Source organism: Diospyros lotus, unplaced genomic scaffold (genome assembly GCF_014633365.1).
Source record: "Diospyros lotus cultivar Yz01 unplaced genomic scaffold, ASM1463336v1 superscaf1, whole genome shotgun sequence".
NCBI classification, from domain to species: Eukaryota; Viridiplantae; Streptophyta; class Magnoliopsida; order Ericales; family Ebenaceae; genus Diospyros; species Diospyros lotus.
In genome coordinates this window covers 4,459,493-4,485,889 of record NW_026267104.1, presented here as the reverse complement: position 1 = coordinate 4,485,889, position 26,397 = coordinate 4,459,493, and the positions used below count along the sequence as shown (strand labels likewise).

The 26,397-nt window shown below is 41.7% G+C and overlaps 1 protein-coding gene across 1 annotated transcript in view; it reads right to left on the bottom strand.

Annotated features, from left to right (window-relative positions):
• LOC127792937 (F-box/kelch-repeat protein OR23) overlaps positions 1-26,017 on the bottom strand; it is a 29,810-nt gene extending 3,793 nt beyond the window's left edge. Inside the window, exon 1 of the mRNA XM_052323620.1 lies at positions 24,746-26,017. Within this exon, the coding sequence (XP_052179580.1) occupies positions 24,746-25,701 (956 nt within the window). The 5' untranslated portion in view covers positions 25,702-26,017. The remainder of the gene's footprint in view (positions 1-24,745) is intronic.
• Positions 26,018-26,397: the final 380 nt, after the last annotated feature.

The following is a 26,397-nucleotide window of genomic DNA, read 5'->3' as shown; positions in this document are numbered from 1 at the left end:
ACCAAGTGTCTTAGCACTAGTAAGAGTGCTTGAGAGGCTGTCAATTGATTGATTGCCTTCCTCCAATTCCTTTTCCTCACTTTTTTCTTCCTTCAGCTTCTCCATTTTAAGAAACTCCTCTTTGTTGAAACTTCCATGATAGTCATCAAAGTATTCGACAGGAAAATTGTAATGATACTCCTTAGATAGTATCATTGCAAACTCTTGCAACTTCTCACGGAACATTCGACCAAATTCCTTGCACTCTTCATCAAACCCACTGCTGGTTCCTTTGTCCAATTGGCTGATCCCCTTCTTATGTTCCTTGTTGCTGCCAACTGAAAGTGCAGCCTTCTTTGGCTGCCATTGAAGCTCCATTCCAGCTGAAAATGAAGCATTCTTTTGCTGCAATTTAGGGCTCATTTGCTCCATGTATGCACTGCTCCCCTTGGCTGCCTTTGTTTCCCTTTGCTCACAGCCTCTCCTAACTTCATGAGTAGGACACCCCACTGAAAATGCAGCCTTCTTTGGCTGCCATTGATGCTCCCTTCCAACTGAAAAGGAAGAATTCTTCTGCTGCAACTGAGACTCCAATGGTCTCAGATATGCACTGCTACCCATGGTTGAATTTTCACCAACAACATACTTCGACGGCCAAGGAATGGGAGTTATATACATGCTTTTGTTTTGCATGTTGTAGCAGTTCCTAGACTCGCCTCAATTGCAACTCAAGAGTCGGGCACCCACTCCTCTTTGCCTTTCCACTTTGACCCAAGTCAGCCAAAAATTTACAACCAAAATCTACCTCTTGTTTCCTTTGCTGACAGCTTGAGAATTATTGCAATCGCTGCCATCAATCAAGACTTACAACGGCTGCGACCCACACCCCAATCACTGTCCAATGGCTGGGGCCACTAACTCTCCTTCAAAATTTAATCTGAGAGATGCTCACCTGCTCCGATCTGCCACTGGATCACCTTCGGATTCCAAAATCACCAGCATAAGTTGGAAGGCAACCACAACCGTAGCACACACAGTGCCGAACAAGGCAGCAACGCCCCACAAAAATCCAGTCGAAATTCTTGATCAAAACCGCAACACCACAGCCGCGCCTACAGGAAGCTTATCGGTATGGGCGGACTGGTCTTCCGGTCTGGGCCATCCGCTTCACCCTCGACAACTCACGCTCGCCTTGGACAGTCGCAACCCTCTGGCTGTCCACGGCACCACCTTCGACGGACTCCTTACTACAATCCTAACCGACTAGCTGAGAATCACCGGTTCCAACGTCACTCCTTAAGTTTGCTTGGATGGTCGAGATCGGCTCTGCTTGCGATCGCTATGGATTCACGATCGCCTCCCCGCCGACGACTCCTTCTCACCCAATCACCGACCACGGCGGGAGGACCACCGCCTCCTTGAGTTCGCCTTGATCGACAAGTCCTGGGAATCGAGTTACGATCGCGGTAGACTCCAATCACTCTAATCTGCTCCTTTTTGATGCCTTAAATTGTTGTTCGACCAACTTCCTAGCCTAACTTCCTGCCTCGCTCTAATCAGAATTGAGAGAACCGCGTCTTCCTCCTCTAGTTCTACCTACTCACTGGAACCGATCGCTATGGACCAGCAACCTAACTCACCCCCGACACTACTATTGAATTCACTGGACCAGATGCGCGACTTTTTAAACCAGCTCGCAACTCCAAATCCAGCTTTCGCTAATCGCTGGCTTGCTACACTTTCGAAATTCGCCGACCTACGATTAGCTTCCAGAAACGACCAGCTGCTCTGCTCAATCAATTCCGCCGAGAATCAACTACCAAAATTGCACGAACCACAGCCGAAGAACGACCGCTCTGATACCATTTGTCATGAACCTAGGGTTCAAGACGGACTGAAATGGACAATCGGAAAGATCCAATTGAATTAAGGTTAAGAGCAGAATGTATTAGAGGGAAAATTGAAGAAGAATGAGGGAGAAATTAGAGAGAAAATGAGGGAGAGCAGAATAGAGAAATGAGGGGGAGATTGTAGAGAAATTGTAGAGAGAGAATCAGATTTCAATTATCAATTCAAGCATACCCTCTCTTCTTACAATGGGCTTTTTTATAGGCCTTAACTAGCTCCCTAACTAATTTCTAACAGCACCCATGTGCTCCTAACAAACACCCAAATATCTCCTAACAAACTAATATAATTAATTACATTATTGCCCTTCTAATTACCCTTAGTACATGACAAACTACAGATTTGATTTGGGAAGATCAATATAGATTTGCCCAAGATCTGTAGATCTAGGCCTTGAATACCTTATTTATCACTTGCTTCTTCTTACTGGGACTGACACATGTTATCATTTTCTTTTTATTAAAATCAATGTACGTTACTTCATCTGGGTTGGAACACTCTTTTTTGGTTGATCTTAAGATCTGCTCTGAACCAGATATGGGATGGAGGAAAGCTTAATCTTAAGCCAGAGCACATTTTTTTTTTTTTTATAATTTTACTCATTCCAGGATTTGACCCTAACCATTTTTTTATTTTGATTGCAGTTAATATTAGGATTTATTCACTCTCAAGACACACTGCAACCAAGATTTGGAGCAAATCTTATTCTCATATGGAAAAATTGGAAATAACATAAATGCTATTCTTTATTGCTATTTTTTTGTTTTATCACCTGAAGTTATTAAGATGAATTTGCGTTTCCATGTTATACAGGCTGATTTCACAATATCAACTAAGTTGATATTATCTTCATCCATGGACATCTCATTAAACTTTTCCTTATAAAAATGGTGTTAGAGCTCTATCTCATCATTTTATAAGTAGAGGGTTACATCAAGAAGGGCATCCAACATAAAATTTTGCCACATTGTTCTTTTGCATTGATACACATTGTCAATATGACTTTTAGAAATCCATTGGCATTATGAATGCCATGCCACTATAATATAACCCAAGGAACATTAAAGGGGTAATATAATAATAGGCCTATGATAATTGTTAGGAGATATTTTAGCAATTAGTTAGAAGCACAGAGGTGGTTATGCAATCAGGTATGCCTATATAAAGGGCTACTGTAATCAGATGGAATTATGCTTGAATTGATTAAATGAAAATCTCATTCCTCTCTCTAGATTTCTCTCTAATCTCCCTCTCATTTCTCTCTACTACTCTCCCTCATTTCTCTATAAATTCTTCCCCATTTATGTCCAATCTCCCCCTAAATTCCCTTTGTTCTTAGACTTAGCTCTATCCGATCTTTGCGATAGCCAATTCAAACCCTAGGTACGTGACAATTGGTATTAGAGCAGTTGTTCCTTAGCTATGAGTTCGAAAATTTAATAGCGTCCGATCTGATTTGGAAGTAATCCAGCCAAACTCGAAGCAAATCTGGTAGATCCTGACGGAGGTAGGCGGTTTATAGAAGAGGTCTTAGTGTTGGAATTATGGTGGCTTGGAAGCAGTGAGTAAGGCAAGTTAGTGAAACAAGATTGCCGATCCACAGCAGGTGGTGCGATCAGAGCCAATCCCTTTGGAAGGCGGTGCTAGAGGCGATCTCCTAGCTGCAACTCTGACTGTTGATTCAACAAAAGCTATTAAGCGGTGTGTGTAGGCAATTTTGAAGGAAGAGACCGATTGAATCTCGGAATTTGATTCCGACACACGAGGGAATTGGTGCAGCAAGTTAGTCTGTGAGATACGATATTCCTCTTTCAACAATTGAAAGGCAAAGAACCCCAACCAATTCCGTGAACATCCTTAGCCTTCGTTCGCTGCAACTTGTGCAAATTCTAAATTCCTAGCGACAGTCCCCAGCTACAAGCATCAGTGTTCAACTATTACATGAATTTGATAAATTGTAGCTACCCATAGCGATCGATTCTCAATTCCAGAGAATCCCGTGGTAGCTTCACAGTCACTCAAGAAAGGCGAGCAACCCGGACGATTCCAATGGGGAATTCTGGCGATTTGGCAGAATCCCGACGATCTGGAAGGTTGTTAGATTTTTGGAGTAGTGGTGATTTACGAAGGTGAACAGTGGTGATTCGGAGCAGCATAGTCGATTAAGGTGATAGGTGATTCATAGCAGTGATCCCAGGAAACGAATCCAAGGTTGCTAAATTGAGAGGAGATCAATTCCCAATTAGGCAGAGCATAGTTGTTGTTTCATAGTCAATCAATTTTCTAAAGGCTACAACAAAACTAAACGAACTCACACGAAGTACTATGGACTTCCGATTCAAATTGTGGAGGAAAGGAGGAAGGTTCGACTGTGAAGGCAAAACAATAGTTTGATTCGCTATTGTTTCCGAGCTGCTGCAATTGCGGTTTAGGAAGGCAACCTCAACCATCATCGAAACTAATTGAGCAGTGGTTCAAGAGATTCCGATAAGAAGTTCAACGATTGCTAACGAATCAGCGAATAGAACTCCACAGGCGATGACTTCTATCGAATTCTAGGCTGTGAGTAAAAGGGAAAACATTTTGGCTGAAAATCGAGTTAACCTTGTTCGAATTAAAGGGGCAAAGAAAAGCGGGGGCTCTTTGTGGCGAGTATAGGAGACTGTTGCAGCAAGTGAGCTCGAAGGTGGAATTGGATTTATTACTAGCAGGCGGCTCATTTTGCTGGAAAATTGAAGATCGTTGACTATGTGAGACAAACGTGTATCCTAGGCAACGACTGTCAAGTAGATACCGAACGAAAGTTGGGGGATTAAGGATGTACAGAGTTCATGTTTATTGGCCTTCAGCTTATCCTGTTCCTAAGAAGTTTGCCATGGGGAGTAGTGCATGCACGAGACCATTAGAATCTCAATCGCAGCAAAAAAATGTTGCATTTTCAGGAGGACGTCCTGCTTGTGAGGTTATGGGGAGCAATGCATACATGAAACAAACGAGATCACAATTGCAACAAAAGAATGTTGCATTCTCAATTGAAGGCACACATCATAAGGAGTTTGGCCAAAAGCCTCAGGCATGGGAAAAGAAGTTTGAGGAGTGGAGCAGCCAATTAGACAAGGAAACAAGAAGTGTGGTACATGACACAAACAAGGAATTCGGCCATATTACATGAACAGGTGAAAGAGTTCGCGATGATACTAACTAAGAAATATCACTACAGCTTTCATGTTGAATTCTTTGATGATTATTGCAGAAGTTTTAATAAATATGACTTCCTTAAAATGAAGCAGCTAAAAGAGAAGTCAAGAAGGCGAGAAGCGGATTCACTGCTTATTTCCAATGTGGAGTGGAAGAAGTATACCGGTTTCAACAGAATTATCAAGGAGGAGGAATGCAACATCAATGATGATATTGGTAGTGAATGGCATTATCCAAAGGGAATCTGTAATGAACAGATTGATAGGGAAGCAAGGGCAAAGGGACAATCTAATATTGTTGAAAAAGAAGTTCATATAGAGAGAAACTCTAACAAACACAAGGAAGGAGTTGCTTAATTGTTTGCATGGAATCAGGAGGTTATGACTGAAAATCCAGTCAATATTAAGGAAAAAAGTGCTGGAACTAAAGTAAACTTGTCAAGGGTAGCACAAGGTCTCGAAGAAGAAAGGAAATTGGATAAAGAGATCCGTGCAAACCACATTTTGTAAGAGCATGAAGTTGAAAATTTGGTTGAGGATCGGTCTACAAATCAGATTGCAGATGAAAACAGCTATGAGGTTGGCTTTCATGCCTCTGATAGTTCGAATATGAGGATGGTTTCCTCAAGTAATCTGGCTACAAATCATATTGGGGATGAAGGTTGGGATGGAAACCATGTTTCAGCCATTGAGGAACCTATGGAACCTACGCATCCCTTTCTATGCAATCAATATGACCATACAGGAAGGGAAATTGTCAGGAGGAACACTGGGACACCATTGGAGGAGAAAATTGTGAAGGATAAATCTGGGGTATATGGCAACGAGCAGGAGACAACTAGGAAGGATAAGAAGAAGACCGCACCAGTAAGAGGAAGTCTTGTTGATCCTAAACAATGTCACTGTGTTGTTGTCATTTTTGAAGATGATGAGAGGAGGGGAACATATGTGGTAACCCATTGGATGGGTGAATTTTAGAATGAACGTCATTTAAAGGTTTTAGGGTTGCAGGTTTTAGCTGCTACCTACGACAAGGAGCGACTAAATTCATTGAAGGCACTTGATGTGGACATATTAACAAGCTTTGGCATCATAGTGGATCCTCAAACTATGTGTAATAGCAATCTTAATTTGATAGCTATTGCAAACCCAAGGGAAATGGTCTGTTACTCTTTGGAGGTAGATGCAGCCTTTATTGCAATTATAATCATTTTTGTTCTAGTTGATGAGAACCTAAGAACGAAGAAGAAGCGGCCTAGAGGGAGAATGAAAGAAAAGAGAATAAACTAGATAGAAAATGATGGAATTGGATGAAGCAATGGCTACTTGTTGCAAGTTGTCATGTACCTAGGAGTATAGGAGGGTCAATGTTGTAATAGGAATATAATAAAAGGGGGGTAATCTTGTAATAGGTTTATAATAACTGTTAGAATATATTGTTAGCAAGTGGTTAGGCTGTTAGAAGTCAATGATGCCTATATAAGACTGTTGTTAGGAGGCTATTGGATATGCTTGAATTGATGAATTGAAATTTCAAACTCTATTCTCTCTCTTAATTCTCTCTCTCGATTCTTCTTCTCTTTCCTCCCCATTTCTCTTTGTTTCAGTTCTAAATCTCCTTCCCATTCTGCTTTCTCTTCCCTAAATCCTTCTAAATTCCTATCACAACCCTAGGGCTGTGACAATTGGTATCAGAGCAACCAATCCTTGGCTGTGATTTGATTCGATTTGAAGAGAGCCGGCCATTCAAGTTGTGAATTCTAGAAGTATGTGTTCAAATTTTGCAGGTTAAATCAGCCTCAGTGATTCCGTCGGAGGAATTCTCGGCTGAGAATCTGGATTACGGTCCAGATTGTGAAGGCGTGTGAAACCGACTTGGCTAGGCCGTTCTGTCGGTGCTTCCAAGAACTCTTGGAGCAATTTCAACTAATCAGAATTAGTAGGCGAGCAACCCAGGCGATTTCAATAGGAGAATTTCGATCGATTCGTTGGCTATAATTTCAGTTCGAAATTTGAAGGTGATTAGGTCAGGCGGTTGAGTGAACAGCAATTTCGACGGAGGCGACGCGAACATAGGAGCATTCGTAGTTGGTGATCGGAGGTGAGCGGATAGTTTTTCTGCTGGAACCAGGCGTTTTCCTTGGCGATTATATGAAGCAATTCAGGTGAAGTCTATAAACGAGCCGATGGTCGGACGGTGATTGGGAGGGTCGCGGCTGTTGCAAGTCGGGAACAGCAGGCGGAAAAGGTTCCGTAATCCACTGCGACTTGAATATTGGAGGCAACGCTCCTCGGGGAAGAAGCACCAACTAAAGTCAGAATTGAACTTGGATTGGAAGGCGTCGCCGAGTAGAGCAAACTCGGAATTGAAAAGCAAAACTGAGCAAAGCCACTTCGGTTCGGAAGTGAAGACGATGCAGGCTAGGAGAGGTCTGCAGCAATACTGAGTTGAAATTGGAGGCGAATTCGAGTGGCGCAGCGGTAGTTTCGTGGGTAGAAACATTGCTAATCTCAGCCTAGATTTGAAGACGTGTGAAGGTGAAGCATACTTCGGAAATTGACGCAAATTAGGAAGTTGACAATGAGAAGCAAGTTCCTACGCCACTATTGAACATCAGCGAGTTGCTGGTCCAGAGGCGTTTCAGAGAAGTGATTGGGTGAAGCGAGCAGAAGGTTGACGCTCAGCCGCGAATTGCAGTAAGTTTGTTCGAAGTGGATGGGCGAAGCAATTTCGACAGATTTGGGAGCCAATTCATAGATTACTGCAACCATCGATTCTCAATTCCAGAGAATTCCGTTGGTTGCATCACAATTGATCAAAGGAAACGAACAGCCCAGGTGATTCTAAATCGGAAGGTATCACAGAGCGCGCGATTTGTAAGGGGTTGAGCTGAGCCAATTGTATCACAAGAAGTTGCAAAGTCCAGTGATCATGGTGGCGAAACAAGCCAAGCGGCTTTGGCGATACCGAATTTTTGATAACCTCTCGTTTGAATTTGAAGGTGAAAAGGAGTGAGCGAATCTCCGAGGCCAAACGAAAACGTGTTTCAGCTGACTCTGAGAGTAATTCCTTAGCCTTCGGTTTATTCTTCGGGTGCAATTCCAACAATTCCAGAGAGTTAGGCATTGGAGACGGAGAAGCAACAAGGAAATTTCTGAGTAAATCTCAGAATTGATTCCGACGCAAGAGGAGGTGTGTGTCGGCTGATAATTAAAGGTGATGTGGCCAAATTGGTGGGATCAAAGACTGCCTCACAGTAGCGACGGAACCAACAGACTTCAGCTGCTGTAGTCGTGAAATTTCTGCCATTATGAACAAAGCTTGCATGAGACCATGGGAGCCTAACTTGCAAGAGAAGGATGTTGCATGTTCAGCTGGAGATCAAGGGAAGTTTGGCCAGAAGCCTTATGCATGGGAAAAGAAGTTGGAGATGGGGATCAGCCAATTGGACAAAGGAACAAGAAGTGTGGTACATGAATCGAGCAAAGAATTTGGCCAAATGATACGTGAAAAGTTGCAAGAGTTTGCAATGATACTATCTAAGGAGGATCATTACAGGTTTCCCGCCAAATACTTTGAGGATTATCATGGAAGTTTTAACAAAGAAGACTACCTTAAAAAGGAGCAGCCGAAGGAGAAAGCAAGAAGTCGAGAAGCGGATTCACTACCTAGCTCCAATGTGAAGTGGAAGAAGTGTACCAGTTCCAGTAGAATTATCAAGGAGGAATGCAACATTAGTGATGATATTGGTGGTGAATGGCATTATCCAAAGAGAATCTGTGATGAACAGATTAATAAGGCAGCATTTGAGGAACTGATCGAGGAAGCTAAAGCTAATCCGTTACCTCTGGTGATTAGAGCAGGGATGGAAGGATCGGATGGTGTTCCAAATCAGAATTTTATCAGAAATGGAATTGATGGTGGAGCTTCTAATGATACTTTTCCATTGCCTATGGTTTCGGATAATAACAAGCCTGGATTGAATTTTTGTAACAGAAGATTATTGGAGAAGGAAGCTGTGGCGAGCAAGCTTCTAAAATATTCTGGTGAGCAAAAAGAAGAAGGTGTTGCTGAAGTGGAGAATAAAAATGTTGAGAGTGAGCTTCGGGAATATTCTGAGAAACAGAAAGAAGATGTCGCTAAATTACCGACAGGGGCAGATGGTTTGTTTGTTGGAAAACCTCCATATGAGGACATTAAGGGTCTGGATTTCTTGGTATTGGAGCAGCCGGAAGTGACAATTTTGAGTGGTCATGTTGAAAGGAAGCCGATTATTGAGCAACATTCACATCTTCGAGTAGAAATTAACTCGGCTAATGATCCATTCAAGATTGAATCCACCTTTCCTCTGCCCCTTTCAAATTTCTTCTAGGTGAGGAACTTGCTTAGGGACAAGCACCTTCTGCAGCTTGGGTCTCCTATTTCATCAAGCACTCACAGATTTGAACTTGAAATCATTGAGGCCATCAGGTTGCTTCTATTGCAGCTCTAAGCCAAATTATGTTTGGGATGGATCTTGCAAACTTAAGAACAAAGAAGAAGAGGCCTAAGAGGAGAAAGAAGGAAAGACGAATGAAGCAAATAGAAAAGGTTGGAATTGGATGAAGAAAGAGCAACTCAACGATAATAAGTTTCTTTGGGACAAGAAACATTTTAAGGCGGAGGGAATTGTCATGTACCTAGGAGTATAGGAGGGTCAATGTTGTAATAGAAATATAATAAAATGGGGGTAATCTTGTAATAGGTTTATAATAACTGTTAGGATATATTGTTAGCAAGTGGTTAGGCTGTTAGAAGTCAATGATGCCTATATAAGGCTGCTGTTAGGAGTTTATTGGATATGCTTGAATTGATGAATTGAAATTTCAAACTCTATTCTCTCTCTTAATTCTCTCTCTCGGTTCTTCTTCTCTTTCCTCCCCATTTCTCTTTGTTTCAGTTCTAAATCTCCTTCCCTTTCTGCTTTCTCTTCCCTAAATCCTTCCAAATTCCTATCACAACCCTAGCCAAACCCTAGGGCTGTGACACAAGTTCTTGCGGACAAGAACTCTATCAAGAAGGGGGGAATTGTCATGACCCAATGAGCATTAAAGGGGTAATATAGTAATAGGCCTATGATAATTGTTAGGAGATATTTTAGCAATTAGTTAGAAGCATGAGGGCTGTAATGCAATCAGATATGCCTATATAAAGGGCTACTGTAATAAGATCGAATTATGCTTGAATTGATTGAATGAAAGTCTCATTCCTCTCTCTAGATTTCTCTCCAGTCTCCCTCTCGTTTCTCTCTGCTACTCTCCCTCATTTATCTCTAAATTCTTCCCCATTTCTATCCAATCTCCCCCTAAATTCCCTATGTTCTTGGACTTAGCTCTATCGGATCTTTCTGGCTGCCAATTCAAACCCTAGGTACATGACACACTAACCATAACTTGATTAGGATAGGTTGCAGTTCATGATGATGACAACCTGAAGTCATTTGCAGGGCTGCATCTTTTGAGTTATTATACTGGGGCAACAAAGTCTCTTAATATCTGTGATGTTTCTAAATGGAGAGCCAAGTCCTGTTAACAGATGAAAATGGGTAAATCTGCTGCATGTTTTAAGGTATTTTATTTTGATCTGTTAACTCTCAGATATATATGGTTTCGAGTGTGAGAATCTGAATATTCAAAGATATTTTCCAATATTAGACTGATAAAGTGGAACTTTCTGTTTCTCTTAATGGAGTTTTTTAATGGAAACCATGGAGATCCAAAAGGGGTTCAATTCTTCCTCTTCTTCTTCCTATGATTATTATTATTTCTTTTGGTGGTTTTGTGTGTGTGTGTGTGTGTTGGGGGAGGGGGGGGGGGGGAGTACCTATACAGGTTTTTTTTTTTTTTTTTTTTGTATGCAGAGACTTAGGGGCTGTAAAGTTGTGGAAAACAGCCCCAATTTTCCAGAAAAATGGAAAATTACAAAACTTATTCAAATATAAAAAAAAAATTCAAATAGAAAATGGAGATTTGGAACCAAAATTGAACTGAACTTGAAAAACACCTAAAATGAGTTTTCTAAGTTGTCCTTAATAATGTGGAGATCTGGAAAATGCATTTCCCCAAATCATCTCCATCTCTTTCTTTAACACAAGTTACATAAAAGAAATTAAAACCTCCCGACCTCCCTCCTGAACATATGTTCCAATTATCTAAATTGGAATTTACTTTTCTGTATTTCAAACATTTGAATGCATTTTCTATGGAAAATGAAAACTAGAGGTTTTATAGAAAATTAGTGATTGAAAGCTGGAGATCATTTTCTATGACAGACTCTTAATAAGTGATTTTTCCAATTTGTATCAATATTTATATATATATATATATATATTTGTATTGCTTTGATTAGTATTGATTGGACGGATAAATAGAAAGTAGTAGTTTAGATCAACTCAATAATATGAATAAATAATTAGAGGCAAATGTGATGATTAATGAAAACTAAGGTAATTTTTGGAGTTACACAATTTGAATTTTTGATAATTATGGATGATATAAATATATTAGCTGATATATTGGTTTATATTAGTGTTATTAAAGGCTTAAGGCGCACTAAGACGCAAAAGGGTGTTGGAGCCTGAGGCACAAGGCAAGGCGCGCACCTGATAGAACTAGGCGCATGCTTACTAAAAAGAAAGAAAAATATATATCCTACTATCATGACCCAAGGAATAATAGAAGGGCATCATTGTAATAGGGTTACGATGATTTGTTAGGATTATTTTACAAATTGTTAGAAGCACATGAGTGTTGTTAGGATGTTGTTAGAAATCAATTAAGCAACTAGCTACTATACCTATAAAAAGACCGTTGTAAACAGAAAGGATAGGCTTGAATTGATAATTGAAATTCCAATTTCTCTCTCTTTCTCTTCCCCCCTCTCTCTCTCTCAATCGTTCTCCACTGTCCCATCCCTTCTCACTCACCTTAATTCTATTCAATCTCTCCCTCAGAATTCTGCTCTCTCCCATGAACTCTTCTCACTTCCCTTTCTAACCTTAATCAAATCATAGGGTTATGACAAATTGGTATCAGAGCATCATTCCTAGGCTGTTAATGTCCGACAGCTATCGACGACTTCTCTGTGATTGATTTTCGATGATCTAGGCCGCGATCTTTAGTGACCCTGGCTAGTGTCACGACCCTAGGGTTTAGCTAGGGTCTAGGGAGGAATTCGGAAGAATTTGGGAGAGAAACGGATAAAAAATTGGAGGGAGATACGTAGCAGAAATTAAGAGAAAGGGAGGGAAAACAAGGGAGAACTAGAGAGAGAAAGTAAGGAGGAAATATGAATTCACTAAGTCATACCAACATACATTTCTCTACATGCTATGGCCTATTTATAGGCTGTTCAAGTAATAGAATATTGTAGAACAGCACCCATGTGCACTTTAACAGAATGAATAGCATCTCCTAACCAACAATTGTAACTAATGGCGGCATTGCCCCTCTAATTCCTCTTGGGTTATGACAGCTGGTTCAAGGAGCTACCATCTACCGGTGGTCCTCGGCCAGTTGTTAAGATTGCAGTAAGGAGTTGATTCCTCAGGTTGATCGAAAATTATAGTCAAATCGAACTAGAAGATTTCCAGCCGTAGAATCCGTTGCGACTGGCTCTTCCAAACGCCAAAGCAAACTCAAGGCCAAGCGATTCCGAATTGGAAGTGTTGTCGATTTTTGGAGGCAAAGCCAACAGTGACGCTTGGTTGTGAAACTCAAGCGTGTTGTCGACTTCTGGAGGCGACTTTGAAGGACAATCGGGTTAGTGAATTTTCAAATCCGACCGTGATAGAGGAGGTGAGATACGGCCACGATTCTCGGCAACCCAAGCAAATTCAAGGAGTTATCTGCTAGTGGTCCTCGGCCCAGAAAGTCAAGATTGGAGTGGGTGACCAGAGGTGAAGCGAACAGCCCAGAGAATTGCGACCAGACTAGAAGACCATTCCAACCCATACTGATAAGCTTCCTACAAGTGCGACTGTGGTGTTGTAGTTTTGATCGAGAATTCCGTTCAGAATTTTGTGGGTGTGGTTGTTGGATCGAAAGGCACGGTCATAGTTATCAAAGGCGCACCTAGGCGCGAGGCGCCTTAAGGCGCCAGTTTGGCGCCTCGCCTGGGCCGAGGCGAGGCGATTTTGGCGAGGCCCTCACCTTGCGCGCCTAGGCGCTGGGGCGTGAGGCACGCCTAGGCGCGCCTCATGAAACTGAGGTCTTATACTAAATCTTGCAGCCCAATCGCGCTTGCCTCTCCTCCCGACTGCATCCAGCCGCGCTTGCCTCTCCTCTCCAGCTCGCTGCTCGCTCGCCCGATCTTCCTCTTCCTCTCTAGCCCCAGCCGCGCCTGCCTCCTCTCTTCCTCTTCTCTCCAGCTCGCCCTCGCCCGATCTTCTTCTTCCTCTCCTCTCCAGCTGCGACCCCTTCCTCTCTTTCTCTCCAGCTCGCCCGATCTTCCTCTTCCTCTCTAGCCCCAGCCGCGCCTGCCTCCTCTCTTCCTCTTCTCTCTAGCTCGCCCTCGCCCGATCTTCTTCTTCCTCTCCTCTCCAGCTGCAACCCCCTCCTCTCTTCCTCTCCAACTCGCCCGATCTTCCTCTACCTCTCTAGCCCCAGCCGCGCCTGCCTCCTCTCTTCCTCTCCTCTCCAACTCGCTGCTTGCTCGATCTTCCTCTTCCTCTCTAGCCCCAGCCGCGCCTGCCTCCTCTCTTCCTCTCCTCTCCAACTTCCTCTCCTCTCCAGCCGCGACCCCTTGATCTTCCTCTTCCTTTCCTCTCCACTCTCCAGCAGCGCCTTCCTCCTCTCCAGTCTCCAGCCGCGCCCTCTTCTTCTATTCTCCTCTGCCGAGTCTGCCCACGGTCTTCTCCTCTCTTCCTCACCTCTCTTCTCATCTGCTCTTGAGCTCTTCAAGTTGAAGCTGCTAAGGGCCTAAGGCTGCCCACGTCTTCTCCTATATTCATAATTTCATATTGTAAGTTCTTTACTTGTATTTTATTTGTTTATTTCTTGCATTTTTGCCTAATTTATTTTGCTGGCAGGTGGTTGCTGAAATTTGCTTCAAGTCTTTATAGTTTATTTCTATCATTAGGAGAATTTTGTGGAAATTGGAACTGTGTTGCAACAGCCCAATAAATGTCGTCAACCACTTCCAAAACGGACCCGGCATGGAATTATTTTGAAGCTGATCCTAATGATAGAAATACCACCACATGTAAATTTTGTCGTAAAGTAACAAAAGGTGGTATATTTCGGGCAAAACAACATCTTGTGGGCGGTTTTAGGAATACTAAATCTTGTCCAAAATGTCCTCCATCAGTAAAAGAAGAGATTGGAGAGTACATGCAAAAGAAGAAAAATAACAGGGATGAGCGAAATATAGCATCGTTAGATGATGATCTTCAATTTGGTGAAGGGTATGATGATGATGAGCCGCTGCCTCAAAGTAAAAAAAGACCCAATATATCTACCGGAAGTGGAAGCGGTACTGGTAGTGTTGGTAGTGTTAAAGGGCCAACACAAAAAGGTCCACTTGATGTTTTTCTTAAAGACCCAGAAGTTAATGTGTTGAAAAGCAAGGGCAAAGGAAAGCAAACAAGGTTGGGTGAGCATGATTTTGCAAAAAAAAAAGTTAAGAGCTCGAGTTTGTAGAAGCTTTGCACGATGGATGCATGATGCAGGCATTCCATTCAATGCAGTGACATATGACAGTTTTAAAGTATTTATAAAAGCAATTGGTCAGTATGGTCCGGGTGTGAAGCCGCCTAGTTACCATGAAGTCAAGGTTCCCCTTCTCAAACAAGAGGTGGAAGCCACTCGTGAAATGATGAAATATCATGAAGAGGCGTGGGCCAAATATGGATGTTCTATTTTTTCAGATGGCTGGAAAGACAAGAGGGAAAGGACATTGATTAACTTTTTAGTCAATTCTCCTAAAGGAAGTATGTTCTTGGAATCTGTTGATGGTTCTAGCTATTCAAAGACTGGGGAAAAGATGTTTCAATTATTAAGCAAATGTGTGGAAAAGATTGGAGTAAGAAATGTGGTGCAAGTGGTCACCGATAGTGCTTCAAACAATATTTTAGCAGGTATGAAATTCATTTTTGTAATTTGTATTATGTTTATAAATAGAACAATTGGAATATTCATTAGATATTTATTATTTACTAATATCTTGTTAATTTCATTCTAAATAATAACAGAAAGATTTTTGGAGGCAAAATATCCAACGTTGTTTTGGACACCATGTGCAGCGCACTGCTTGGATTTAATGTTGGAAGATATTTTCAAGTTGCCTAATATGAAGAAGACATTTGAGAGAGCTGTTATGGTGAATAGCTATATCTATACTCGTTCGGGTCTAGTAAACATGCTTAGAAGGTTTACTGACAAGAAAGAGTTGTTGAGGCCTGCAAAAACACGGTTTGCAACTGCCTTTATCACTTTGGGCAGGATGCATAGTCTGAAAAGCAACCTTAGAAGGATATTTACCTCCGAGGAGTGGATGACAAGCAAGTGGGTAAAAGAAGCGGGGGCTAAAAAGGTTGTAGAAGTGATTTTGATGCCTTCTTTTTGGAACAATGTTGTATTTGCTTTAAAGGTAGCTGGTCCATTGATGCGTGTATTGCGCTTAGTGGATGGTGAGAAGAAGCCTGCTATGGGATACATATATGAGGCCATGGATAGGGCCAAAGAAGCGATTGCTAACTCTTTTAATGGGGATGAAAAGAAGTATGCACCCATTTTTCAGATCATTGATAATCGATGGGATGTTCAGCTTCATCGCCCCTTGCACGCAGCTGGTTGGTACTTGAACCCAGAATATTTCTACAAGGATGAACGTATAGATCCAGAGATCATGACTGGCTTATATGAATGCATTAGAAAGTTAAATCCAGATATAAAGGTTCAAGACCAAATTGATGCTGAGCTTTCGATGTATAGCAATGCAGATGGGTTCTTTGGAAACTATATGGCTATTAGAAAGAGAGCTAAGAAATCACCAGGTACACATATATTATATATTACATTATATATATAATCATTCTAGATAATAGATTATAACTAACCCATGAATTTTATTGGACAGCTGAATGGTGGGCTTCGTATGGAATGTCAGCACCCACGTTGCAAAAATTTGCAGTTAAAATTCTTAGCTTGACTTGTAGTTCATCTGGGTGTGAACGTAATTGGAGTGTGTTTGAAAATGTAAGTGCATTGTACATATAACACTTACAATTTTTATTAGTAGTTGGTTTGTTTCATGTAGCTTATTCTTAGTATGTTTTTGCATAAATTGTTGCAGCTTCATACTAAACGAAGAAACAGGCTTGATCAACTTCGTTTAAACGACTTGGTGTTTGTGAAATACAATAGAGCATTGAGGCGTCGGTATCAAATGCGTGATACCATTGACCCTATCATATTGACCAACATTGATGAAAGCAATGAATGGTTGACTGGAAAACTTGATGAGGAGAATGATAAAGATGATGAAACTGTTTTTCCAGATGACGTTGGGGATGGGTTGACATGGAGTAATGTTGCTGCGGCTGCAGGAGTTGGAGAGCCTAGTTACCAATTTAGAACTAAACAAACTCGATCACAATTGGGATCAACTTCGGCTTTGACTTCAAAGCGGCGAGTAACTCAAGAGATTGAAGAGGAGGAGGAAAGTGAGGCAGGGACCGAAGATGATGAAGACTTGGAAGAGGGAGAAGAATTGAGAGATGAAGAAGAAGATGAAGGGGTGATTGAAGGGGATGATGAAGATATTGATCTTGATGTTGATGATCTCCTTGATGATGATTGATTAAAAACTTCTTTATATTGATTGTGGATTTGTAGTGTTTATGTGTTTGTTTAGAACTTTGCATTATAATTGGTACTTGGTAAAGTTTGAGACTTTAAGTTTGAACTTTGATGATGTTTCTAGTTTAGAATTTGCATGATGAATGAATTAACTTTGATGTTGTTAGTTTATAGAATTTGAAGATAATGAATCATTAATGATATGAATGTGTTATTATTGATAATTTGATAGTTGTTTATGATTTTACAAGATTTTTAGTTTTTTTCCTAAAAGGTACGCCTCGCTTCGCAAAGGCGCGCCTCGCCTCGTGCGCCTCGCGCCTCACGCTCCAGGACCTTTTGCGCCTCGCGCCTTTCAGAACTATGGGCACGGTGGTGTTGCGATTTTTGGGTCGAGAAGCAATTCTAACCGTACGGGTGAAGCGAGCTGCCCACCTTGATCAGAAAGGGGTTCCAATGCTCCTTGGTGATTAATTTCTGGTTGTTCATAGGCTGTTACTTCTCGACAGCTCTCGATTCAAATTTGTGGAAAAGAAAAACATATCTGGTAAATTTCATGGTTGGTCAATCAGCAAAGCAATCAGATTCAAGCAGCCAATTGCTAAGTTAGAAGCGATACAATAGACCACTGCAGAGAGCAACACTAAATTTCGGCTTTGAAAATCTGGTTAACTTGTTCGAATTGGTAAGATGAAGAGGAGCAGGTGCTTTTAGGCTATTGAATTACATTGAGGGATTCTAATGTAGGGTCGAGTAGTTCAGGGAAGTGTGGGATCCAGTATGTGTAGAACTCCTACTCCTTGGTCTCCACAGTGTCTTGTTCATGAGGAATCGACCATGGGAAGCGATGCACACATGAAACAAGTGGAGTCTCAACTATAGCAAAAGAGTGTTGCATTTTCAGTTGGCCAGAAGCAACAAACAGGGGAAAAGAAATTTGAGAATGAGATCAACCAATGGGACAAGAGAGCAAGCAATGGGGTACATGATACGAGAAAGGAATTTGGCCTTATGATACATAAGAAGCTGCAAGAGTTTGCGATGATACTTATTAAGAAGTATCATTACAACTTTCCGGTGAAATACTTTGATGATTATCACGGAAGTTTTAACAAGGAGGAATTCCTTGGAGTGGGGCAGCCGAATGAGGAGACAAGATTACAGGTGACTGATTCATTGCCTACTCTAGACTTTGGCCAGAAAAAGAAGCACTCTGATGGAGGCAACAATGACCAGAAAGATGGCTACAATATTGGGAGTAATTTTGGTGGTGAAAAGCATAATCTCGAGGAAAATTATGTTGATCAGGTTGATAGGGCAGCAGATCAGAAGGAGCCCACAGATCTTTTTGAAGGAGAAGTGCATGTAGAGAAATATCTCGACAAATACAGGGAAAAAGAAGTTGTTGGATTACTTGCATGGAATCAAGAGGAACCAACTGAAAAATTAGTCAATATTAAGTTGTTGCTGGAATCAAAGCCAATTTATCAATGATAACTCAGGATTTAGAACATGAAAGTAGATTGGATGGGGAGACCTGTATAGATCACACTTTACAAGAGTTGGAAGCTGATAAATCGGGTGCTAATCAGTCTATACAACAAATTGGAGGTAAGAACTACTACATAGATGACTTCCATACATCTGATACTCCGGGCAAGGATATTGTTTCATCAGATAATTGGGTTGCAAATCAGGCAGGGAAAGAAGGCTAGGATGAAGGCCTTATGGCAGCCACTGAGGAGCTATTGGTTGGGATTGAAATCACAACAGCCCCTAATCCTAATGCTCACAGACAGCATTGGTTTGAACACCCAAGGCAAGTCTACAACTCTTCATCACTACATTTCCAAGATGTTGTTGATATTTTTGCAACAAAGCTTGGCCATGGGTTGAATGGGAATACAGTAAAGGCAGCTATGGTTGTAGATCCGTTATCCATCCTTGTATTGGACAATGAGACCGATTTTGGTCGGCCAACTATTGCAGAAGGTGGGGGCATCGAACTTGAACTCGATCAGATTTCTTCAATTGAAGTTCTAAGCCAAAGTATGCCTAGGATGGATCTTGCAAACCAAAAAACGAAGAAGAAGAGGCCTAAAAGACGCAAGCAAGAAAGAAGAATGAAACGGATTGAGAAAGCAGGTATTGGATGAAAAGCAATGAATAGTTGCTGCAAGTTCTTGGGGACAAGAACTCTCTCAAGGAGAGGAGAATTATCATGACCCAAAGAATAATATAGGGGCATCATTGTAATAGGGTTGCAATGGTTTGTTAGGATATTTTTACAAGTTGTTAGAAGCACATAAGTGTTGTTAGGATGTTGCTAGAAATTAGTTAAGCAACTAGCTACTATGCCTATAAAAAGGCCGTTGTAAACAGAGAGGATAGGCTTGAATTGATAATTGAAATTCCAATTTCTCTCTTTCCCTTTCCACCCCCCCCCCCTCTCTCTCTCTCAATCGTTCTCCACTGTCCCATCTCTTCTCTCCCTAATTCTATTCAATCTCTCCCTCATAATTCTGCTCTCTCCTGTGAACTCTTCTCACTTCCCTTTCTAACCTTAATCAAATCCTAGGATTGTGACACCTACTTGAAAAATAAGGTATAAAATAAATCATAACTCCTAATAACATATTTATAAGTATGTTATCAAGGAAATTAAAAAATTCAACATATACTAATGAAAAGAACAATAAAAAATGCCAAAAGATGTAATCTAAAAGTTTTTAAGTCAACTTAAATTAAATTTTAAAGAAATTTATAAGTCTAAAATCTTAATCAAGATTAACTAATTATGCATTTTAAATAATCTAAAAATCATCATCATCATCATCAAAATCAAACATTTCTATATTTTCATCATTAGAAACATCATCTTTAATATCTTCTTCCACATCATCTACTCCTCTTGTTAGATGATTTCTATGGTTTAGAAGTGTGATGATAGTTCCATAAATTTTTTGATAGGCAATATACTAGACTTAAATTTGCATCTTTCTTTGTATAATGAAAACTCAGCCTCCACGGTGTCTATAAATATTGATCACGCCAATAGAATGTTGATCATTGGATATTGAGTTCAGTTTGACTTTTTATTACTAGAATAATATAATCTTTAAGAAAATTAAGACTTGAACAGCTTTAACAAAACATTGTTGAAGTAAATGAAACACAATCAAGGAAGATGGGAAACTAAGGAAAAGCCACTATTTAACTTGGGCCCATGAAAATATAATTTTCTTTTTCCCTTTTTGTCCACCTCTTGCATCTAGAGAACATAGGTGATATATAGAAGCCTAAGAAAGATGGTTGCAAGTATGGGGGTTGCTGTTTTGGTGACTTAATGTTGCATTTTGTTATTGCATGCCTTGAATTTGTTCGATTCTCCCTATCCATCTTCATCTAGTTCAAATTCAATTGGAGCATTTTGTCATGACCCAAGTAGTAATTCAAGGGCAATATAGTAATAGTATTATAATAATAGTTAGGAGATATTTTAGAAGCACATGGGGTGCATGTGCTGGGCTGCTATTAAGCTTGTAATGCCTATATAAGGCTACTGCTATTGGTTTGTTAGGGTACGCTGAAAATTATGGAATTGAAATTCTAATTTCTTTCTCTCTACCATTCTTCCTCTCTCGTTCTTCTTCCTCTCTTTTCTGTTCTCTATTTCTCCCTCTCTTTCTCTTAATATCTGATCCCTCTATCTACTGATTTCCCCCTTCCCCCTTCCTTCAATCTGATTTTCTTCCCCAATTCCTCTTTTAACCTATCACAAACCCTAGGTTCGTGACAATTGGTATCAGAGCGGTCGTTCTTCGGCTGTGATTCGTGCAATTTTGGTAGTCAATTCTCAGTGGAATTGATTGAGCAGAGCAGCTGGTCGTTTCTGGAAGCTAATCGTAGGTCGGCGAATTTCGAAAGTGTAGCAGACCAGCGATTAACGAAAGTTGGATTTGGAGTTGCGAGCTGGTTTCAAAAGTCGCGCATCTGGTCCAGTGAATTCAAATAGCAGTGTCGGGGGTGAGTTAGGTTGCTGGTCCATAGCGATCGGTTGCAATGAGTGCTAGCGAAAGGAGGTTTAGGCGATAATTAGAATTCGCATACGAGAAGACGAGGCAGGGGGGACACAAACGAGGAAGGTGTCGCGACCATTATCAAACGCGACCAGTGAGTAGGTAGAACCAGAGGAGGAAGACGCAGTTCTCTCAATTCTAATTAGAGCGAGGCAGGAAGTTAGGCTAGAAAGTTGGTTGAACAACAATTTAAGGCATCGAAGAGAAGCAGATTAGAGCGATCGGAGCCTACCACAATCGTAACTCGATTCCCAGGACTTGTCGATCAAGGCGAACTCAAAGAGGTGGTGGTCCTCCAACCGTGGTCGGTGATTGGGTGAGGAAGAGGAGTCGGCGGGGAGGCGATCGTGAATCCACAGCGATCGCAAGCAGAGCTGATCTCGACCATCCAAGCAAACTTAAGGAGCGACGTCGGAACCGGTGATTCTCGGCTAGTCGGTTAGGATTGTAGTGAGTAAGGAGTCTGTCGAAGGTGGTGCCGTGGACAGCCAGAGGGTTGTGACTGTCCAAGGCTAGCATGAGTTGTCGAGGGTGAAGCGGATGACCCAGACCGGAAGACCAGTCCGACCATACCGATAAGCTTCCTGTAGGCGCGGCTGTGGTGTTGTGGTTTTGATCGAGAATTCCGACCAGAGTTCTGTGGGGCGTTGCTGCCTTGATCGACACTGTGTGTGCTACGGTTGTGGTTGCCTTCCAACCTAAGCTAGTGATTTTGGAATCCGAAGGTGATCCAGTGGCAGATCAGAGCAGGTTGTCAGCAAAGGAAACAAGAGGTAGATCTTGGCTGTAAATTTAGGCTAACTTGGGTCAAAGTGGAAAGGCAAAGAGGAGTGGGTGCCCGACTCTTGAGTTGCAATTGAGACGAGTCTAGGAACTGCTACAACATGCAAAACAGAAGCAGGTATATAATTCCCATTCCTTGGCCGTCGAAGTATGTTGTTGGTGAAAATTCAGCCATGGGTGGCAGTGCATATCTGAGACCATTGGAGTCTCAATTGCAGCAGAAGAATTCTTCCTTTTCAGTTGGAATGGAGCATCAATGGCAGCCAAAGAAGGCTGCATTTTCAGTGGGGTGTCCTACTCATGAAGCTAGGGGAGGCAGTGCATACATGAAGCAGAATGCTTCATTTTCAGTGGGAATGGATCCTCAATGGCAGCCAAAGAAGGCTGCATTTTCAATTGGCAGCAACAAGGAACATAAGAAGGGGATCAACCAATTGGACAAAGGAACCAGCAGTGGGTTTGATGAGGAGTGCAAGGAATTTGGTCGAATGTTTCGCGAGAAGTTGCAAGAATTTGCAATGATACTATCTAAAGAGTATCATTATAGTTTTCCCGCCGAATACTTTGATGACTATCGTGGAAGTTTTAATAAGGAGGAGTTTCTTAAAATGGAGAAGCCGAAGGAGAAGGCAAGAAGGTGGGAAACTGATTCATCATTGACTTCCGAGTATGTGCTTGGGTATTTTGAATTAGGCAGCAATATCAAGAAGGATGTTGGCAGCATCAGAGATGATATTGGTGATGGATTACACCCTTCGAAGGGAACTTGTAATGAACAGATTGATAGGAAAGACAATGCAGAGGGATCATCTAATATTGCTGAAAAAGAAGTCCAAATAGAGGGGAATGGCAGCCAACAAAAGGGAAAAGATGTTGCTGATTGGGAGGAGAAAAATGTTGAGAGTGAGCTTCAGAAAAAGTCCGATGAACAAGACGAAGATGTGGCAGAATTACTGACAGGGGCAGATGGTTTAATTGTTGGGGAACCTCAATACAATGATAGGAATTACAGCATTGAGGCATCAAAGTCGGGTTATCAGTCTACAAATCAGATTGATGATGAGAACTGCTATGAAGATGGCCTATTTGTAGCTGAAATATCTTCTAATGTTGTGAAGGTGTGTAGCACTGATCCTAAAATGTGACACAATGTTGCTGTAAATTTTGAGGTTGAGGAGCAACATCAATTGAAGGCTGAAGGACTGCAAGTTATAGCTATTGCCGGTGGCCGAAAACAGCTAAAATCAATGAAGGCACTAGATGAGGATGTATTGACTGGATTTGGCATCATATTGGATCCTCAATCTATGGGTACAAGCTATCTTAATTTGGTAGCTATTACCAACCCACGGGAAATGGTATGCCACTCCTTGGAGGAAGATGCAGCTGTGATTGCACTGATTATCATTTTTGTTTCAGCTGATGAGTATCCAAGAACAAAGAAGAAGCGGCCTAGAAAGGGAATGATAAAAGAAAGAACAACCAAGCTAGAGAGAGTTGGTATTGGTTGAGGCGCAATGACTAAATTGTTGTAAGTTCTTGGGGACAACAACTCTCTCGAGGAAGGGGGGAATTGTCATGACCCAAGTAGTAATTCAAGGGCAATATAGTAATAATATTATAATAATAGTTAGGAGATATTTTAGAAGCACATGGGGTGCATGTGCTGGGCTGCTATTGAGCTTGTAATGCCTATAGAAGGCTACTGCTATTGGTTTGTTAGAGTATGCTGAAAATTATGGAATTGAAATTCTAATTTCTTTCTCTCTACCATTCTTCCTCTCTCGTTCTTCTTCCTCTCTTTTTTGTTCTCTATTTCTCCCTCTCTTTCTCTTAATATCTAATCCCTCTATCTACTGATTTTCCCCTTCCTTCAATCTAATTTTCTTCCCCAATTCCTCTTTTAACCTATCACAAACCCTAGGTTCATGACACATTTGAAGTAGGAGCCTTTTTACTTATTGTCAAATTTGTAGTTGAAACAATAAATTTAAACCCTAAATAGTAAAAAAATAAATAAAGTAAAAACAGTGAAATAAAAACCTTGAAAAATAGCTAAAAAGCCCAAGGCACGCCTTGGGCTGAGGCGCGCCTTGTCGCACCTTTTGGTCTACGCCTGCCTGGAAAGCTTTCAAGTGCCCAGGGTGCACCTTGATGCTCCTTGCGCCTAGGTGTGCCTTTAATAACACTGGTTCATATTTTAAAATTTTATGCTAAACTAGTTTTGAGCTAATCTCATTGGAATTGACAAAAGGTAAATGGGAAATTGATGAAATAATGCAAAATCTGATACTCTGGTAAGAAAATACTCTGAGCTGGATGGCGTGCATTTTGCCAACGGTGGGTTAAATGAGTCATAAGCAGGATCTGAATGGTAGTGGGTCAGGGGTAGATGGGGTGATCTATAAACGGGTTGCAGCTGTTAGTGTTCCCCAACCCATGCCCTACCCATTGCAACCCTGTCTTACAGATTGACAATCAAAGGTTGTTGATAGTGTAATATCTTTGTCAGAACTTATCAAAGGTAACTAAATTTGCCAAACTAAATCAAATGATCGTCTTCTGCAGTTACTAGGAATGATTTATTCATATTAATTTTAAAGGCTCCAGTTAAAAAAATAAAAAAGCAAGCAACTTTACAAATAAATGTGTGATGAAGCACGTATCAGAGGGCATACTTGTCTAACCACCCAACACTGAAATCAAAAGAACACAAGTAGGTTTCTTACCCTTGACCGATGTAATGCAACATCACAAAAAACAACTCATTCATATATGTATTACTGCTTGGATTCACCATTTCAGGTTAAATGAAATGATCAACAAAATTAAAATAGCTTAATAAGATATTATAACATCTTTAAAATGGAGAAATTGGCGGCTGATATCACTTTTCAATTATTCTTGCAGAGAAACCAGATAACAGCACACTAGAAAGCCCAAAAGTTTGTAGGAAGATACCTGCAGATATCAGTGCCCTCAAGCATGAAAATGCCAGGAGTATCCAAATGATCATCCTCAACAACAACAATTTTCCCAAGGCGCCTCCTTTCCCCTTCCTGCCACATATCCCCAAGCTCCCTCCACTTGCCACCATTGTTCAAGTCCATCACCACAGCATCCCTGTAATACTCATCCACCGGGAAGACCCCGGAAACCGTCCTCGATTCGCCGTATCCCCCCATCACCCAAAATTCTCCATGTTCCCCTTTTCCAACAAAGAATCCGACGCATCCAGCTCGAAATCGGGGCAACCCATCCAAGGCCACCCACTCATCCTTGCGAGCGTCATACATTTCGACCAAGCTCATCCTACTCCCGGCGGCCCCAAACATGGTGTGCCGGGAGCCACCCCCGGCAACAAGAATCCGGCCGGAATCAGGCACCGTGGCGCAGGCGAAGCTACCGCGAGGAGAGAGCATGGGTGATAGACGGTCCCAGGAAGAAGTAAGGAAGTTGAATCGGAAAGCGGAGGATGTGGAAGAAGGGCGATCGAGAGGGAAGGATCGGGTGTCGAATAGGGAGCCTCCAAGGACATAGAGATGGGGGCCGATTGAAACGGAGGTGAAGTTGCAGAGGCCATAAACATGGGGATTACAGGGCATCGGAGGAAGAGGAAACCAGCAAGCCCGAGGGTTGTGAGGATCGAAGAGGTAAGGGGAGACGATCGACGGATCTTGAGGGAAGATGCAGAGGAGGTGGGAAAGGCGAGAGGGAGGGAGGTACTTTTGCCGTAAAGAGATTAGGGTTTTGCGGGAGAAGAAGATTTTCCAGGATTTGCAGGTGGATTTGAGACGGCCATGGTGAGAATACGGAACGAACGCTAGAATTAGCCCCGCGAGATCGTTCGGGAGGCCCGGGATTAGGGTTTGCGTATAATTTCCCGTTTCCTCAATCCCAGATTGAGGGGGAGACATCACAATTACTGAAATTTCTCTCCGATTCTCTTTCTTTCTGTGCGCATAGGCACATTCAATCAATATGAATCTATTTTCTCACTCTCTATGAAAGTGAATTCACTCTGTTTCACACACACACCCACTATCTCAGCTCTCTCTCTCTCTCTCTCTCTCTCTCTCTCTCCTCTCCTCCGGTGGCGTGGCGGTTTCTTCTTTCGCAATAGATAGTACAAGCGAACTTTCCCGGAAAGTTTGAGGGGGTAGAAAGTTGCAATTCTTCACACATGCACATTTCGTACGAGAATTTCCGTTCGGGTTTCCAATGTAATTTTGCCTCTTCCCTGCTACTACTGGATACGAAACCAATCGTGCATCAAGTAGTTGTACCCTGCTGCTTTGGGCTCGAATCAGAAATAGCCCTGGCATTAAGCCACGTGCTTGCTTTTCGTTTTACTTGTATTTTCCCTTTCTCCTAAAAACAATTGCACAATCGGTTTCTCTTTAAACGTAAGCCCACAGCAAAAATTAAATTTATAAGGTAAAAGATAACCCAAATCCACTACAACCCAACCCACTTGCCGACAAACCCTTCTCTTCTCCTTTCTCTCTCGATCTCGCTCTCGCTCACCCTCGTTACCTCTCGCTCTCTACCTCCTCTCTCTTGCTCGTCTGCTTGCGTTTGCCCTCATTCTTTACCTCTCTCTTACTCTCGCT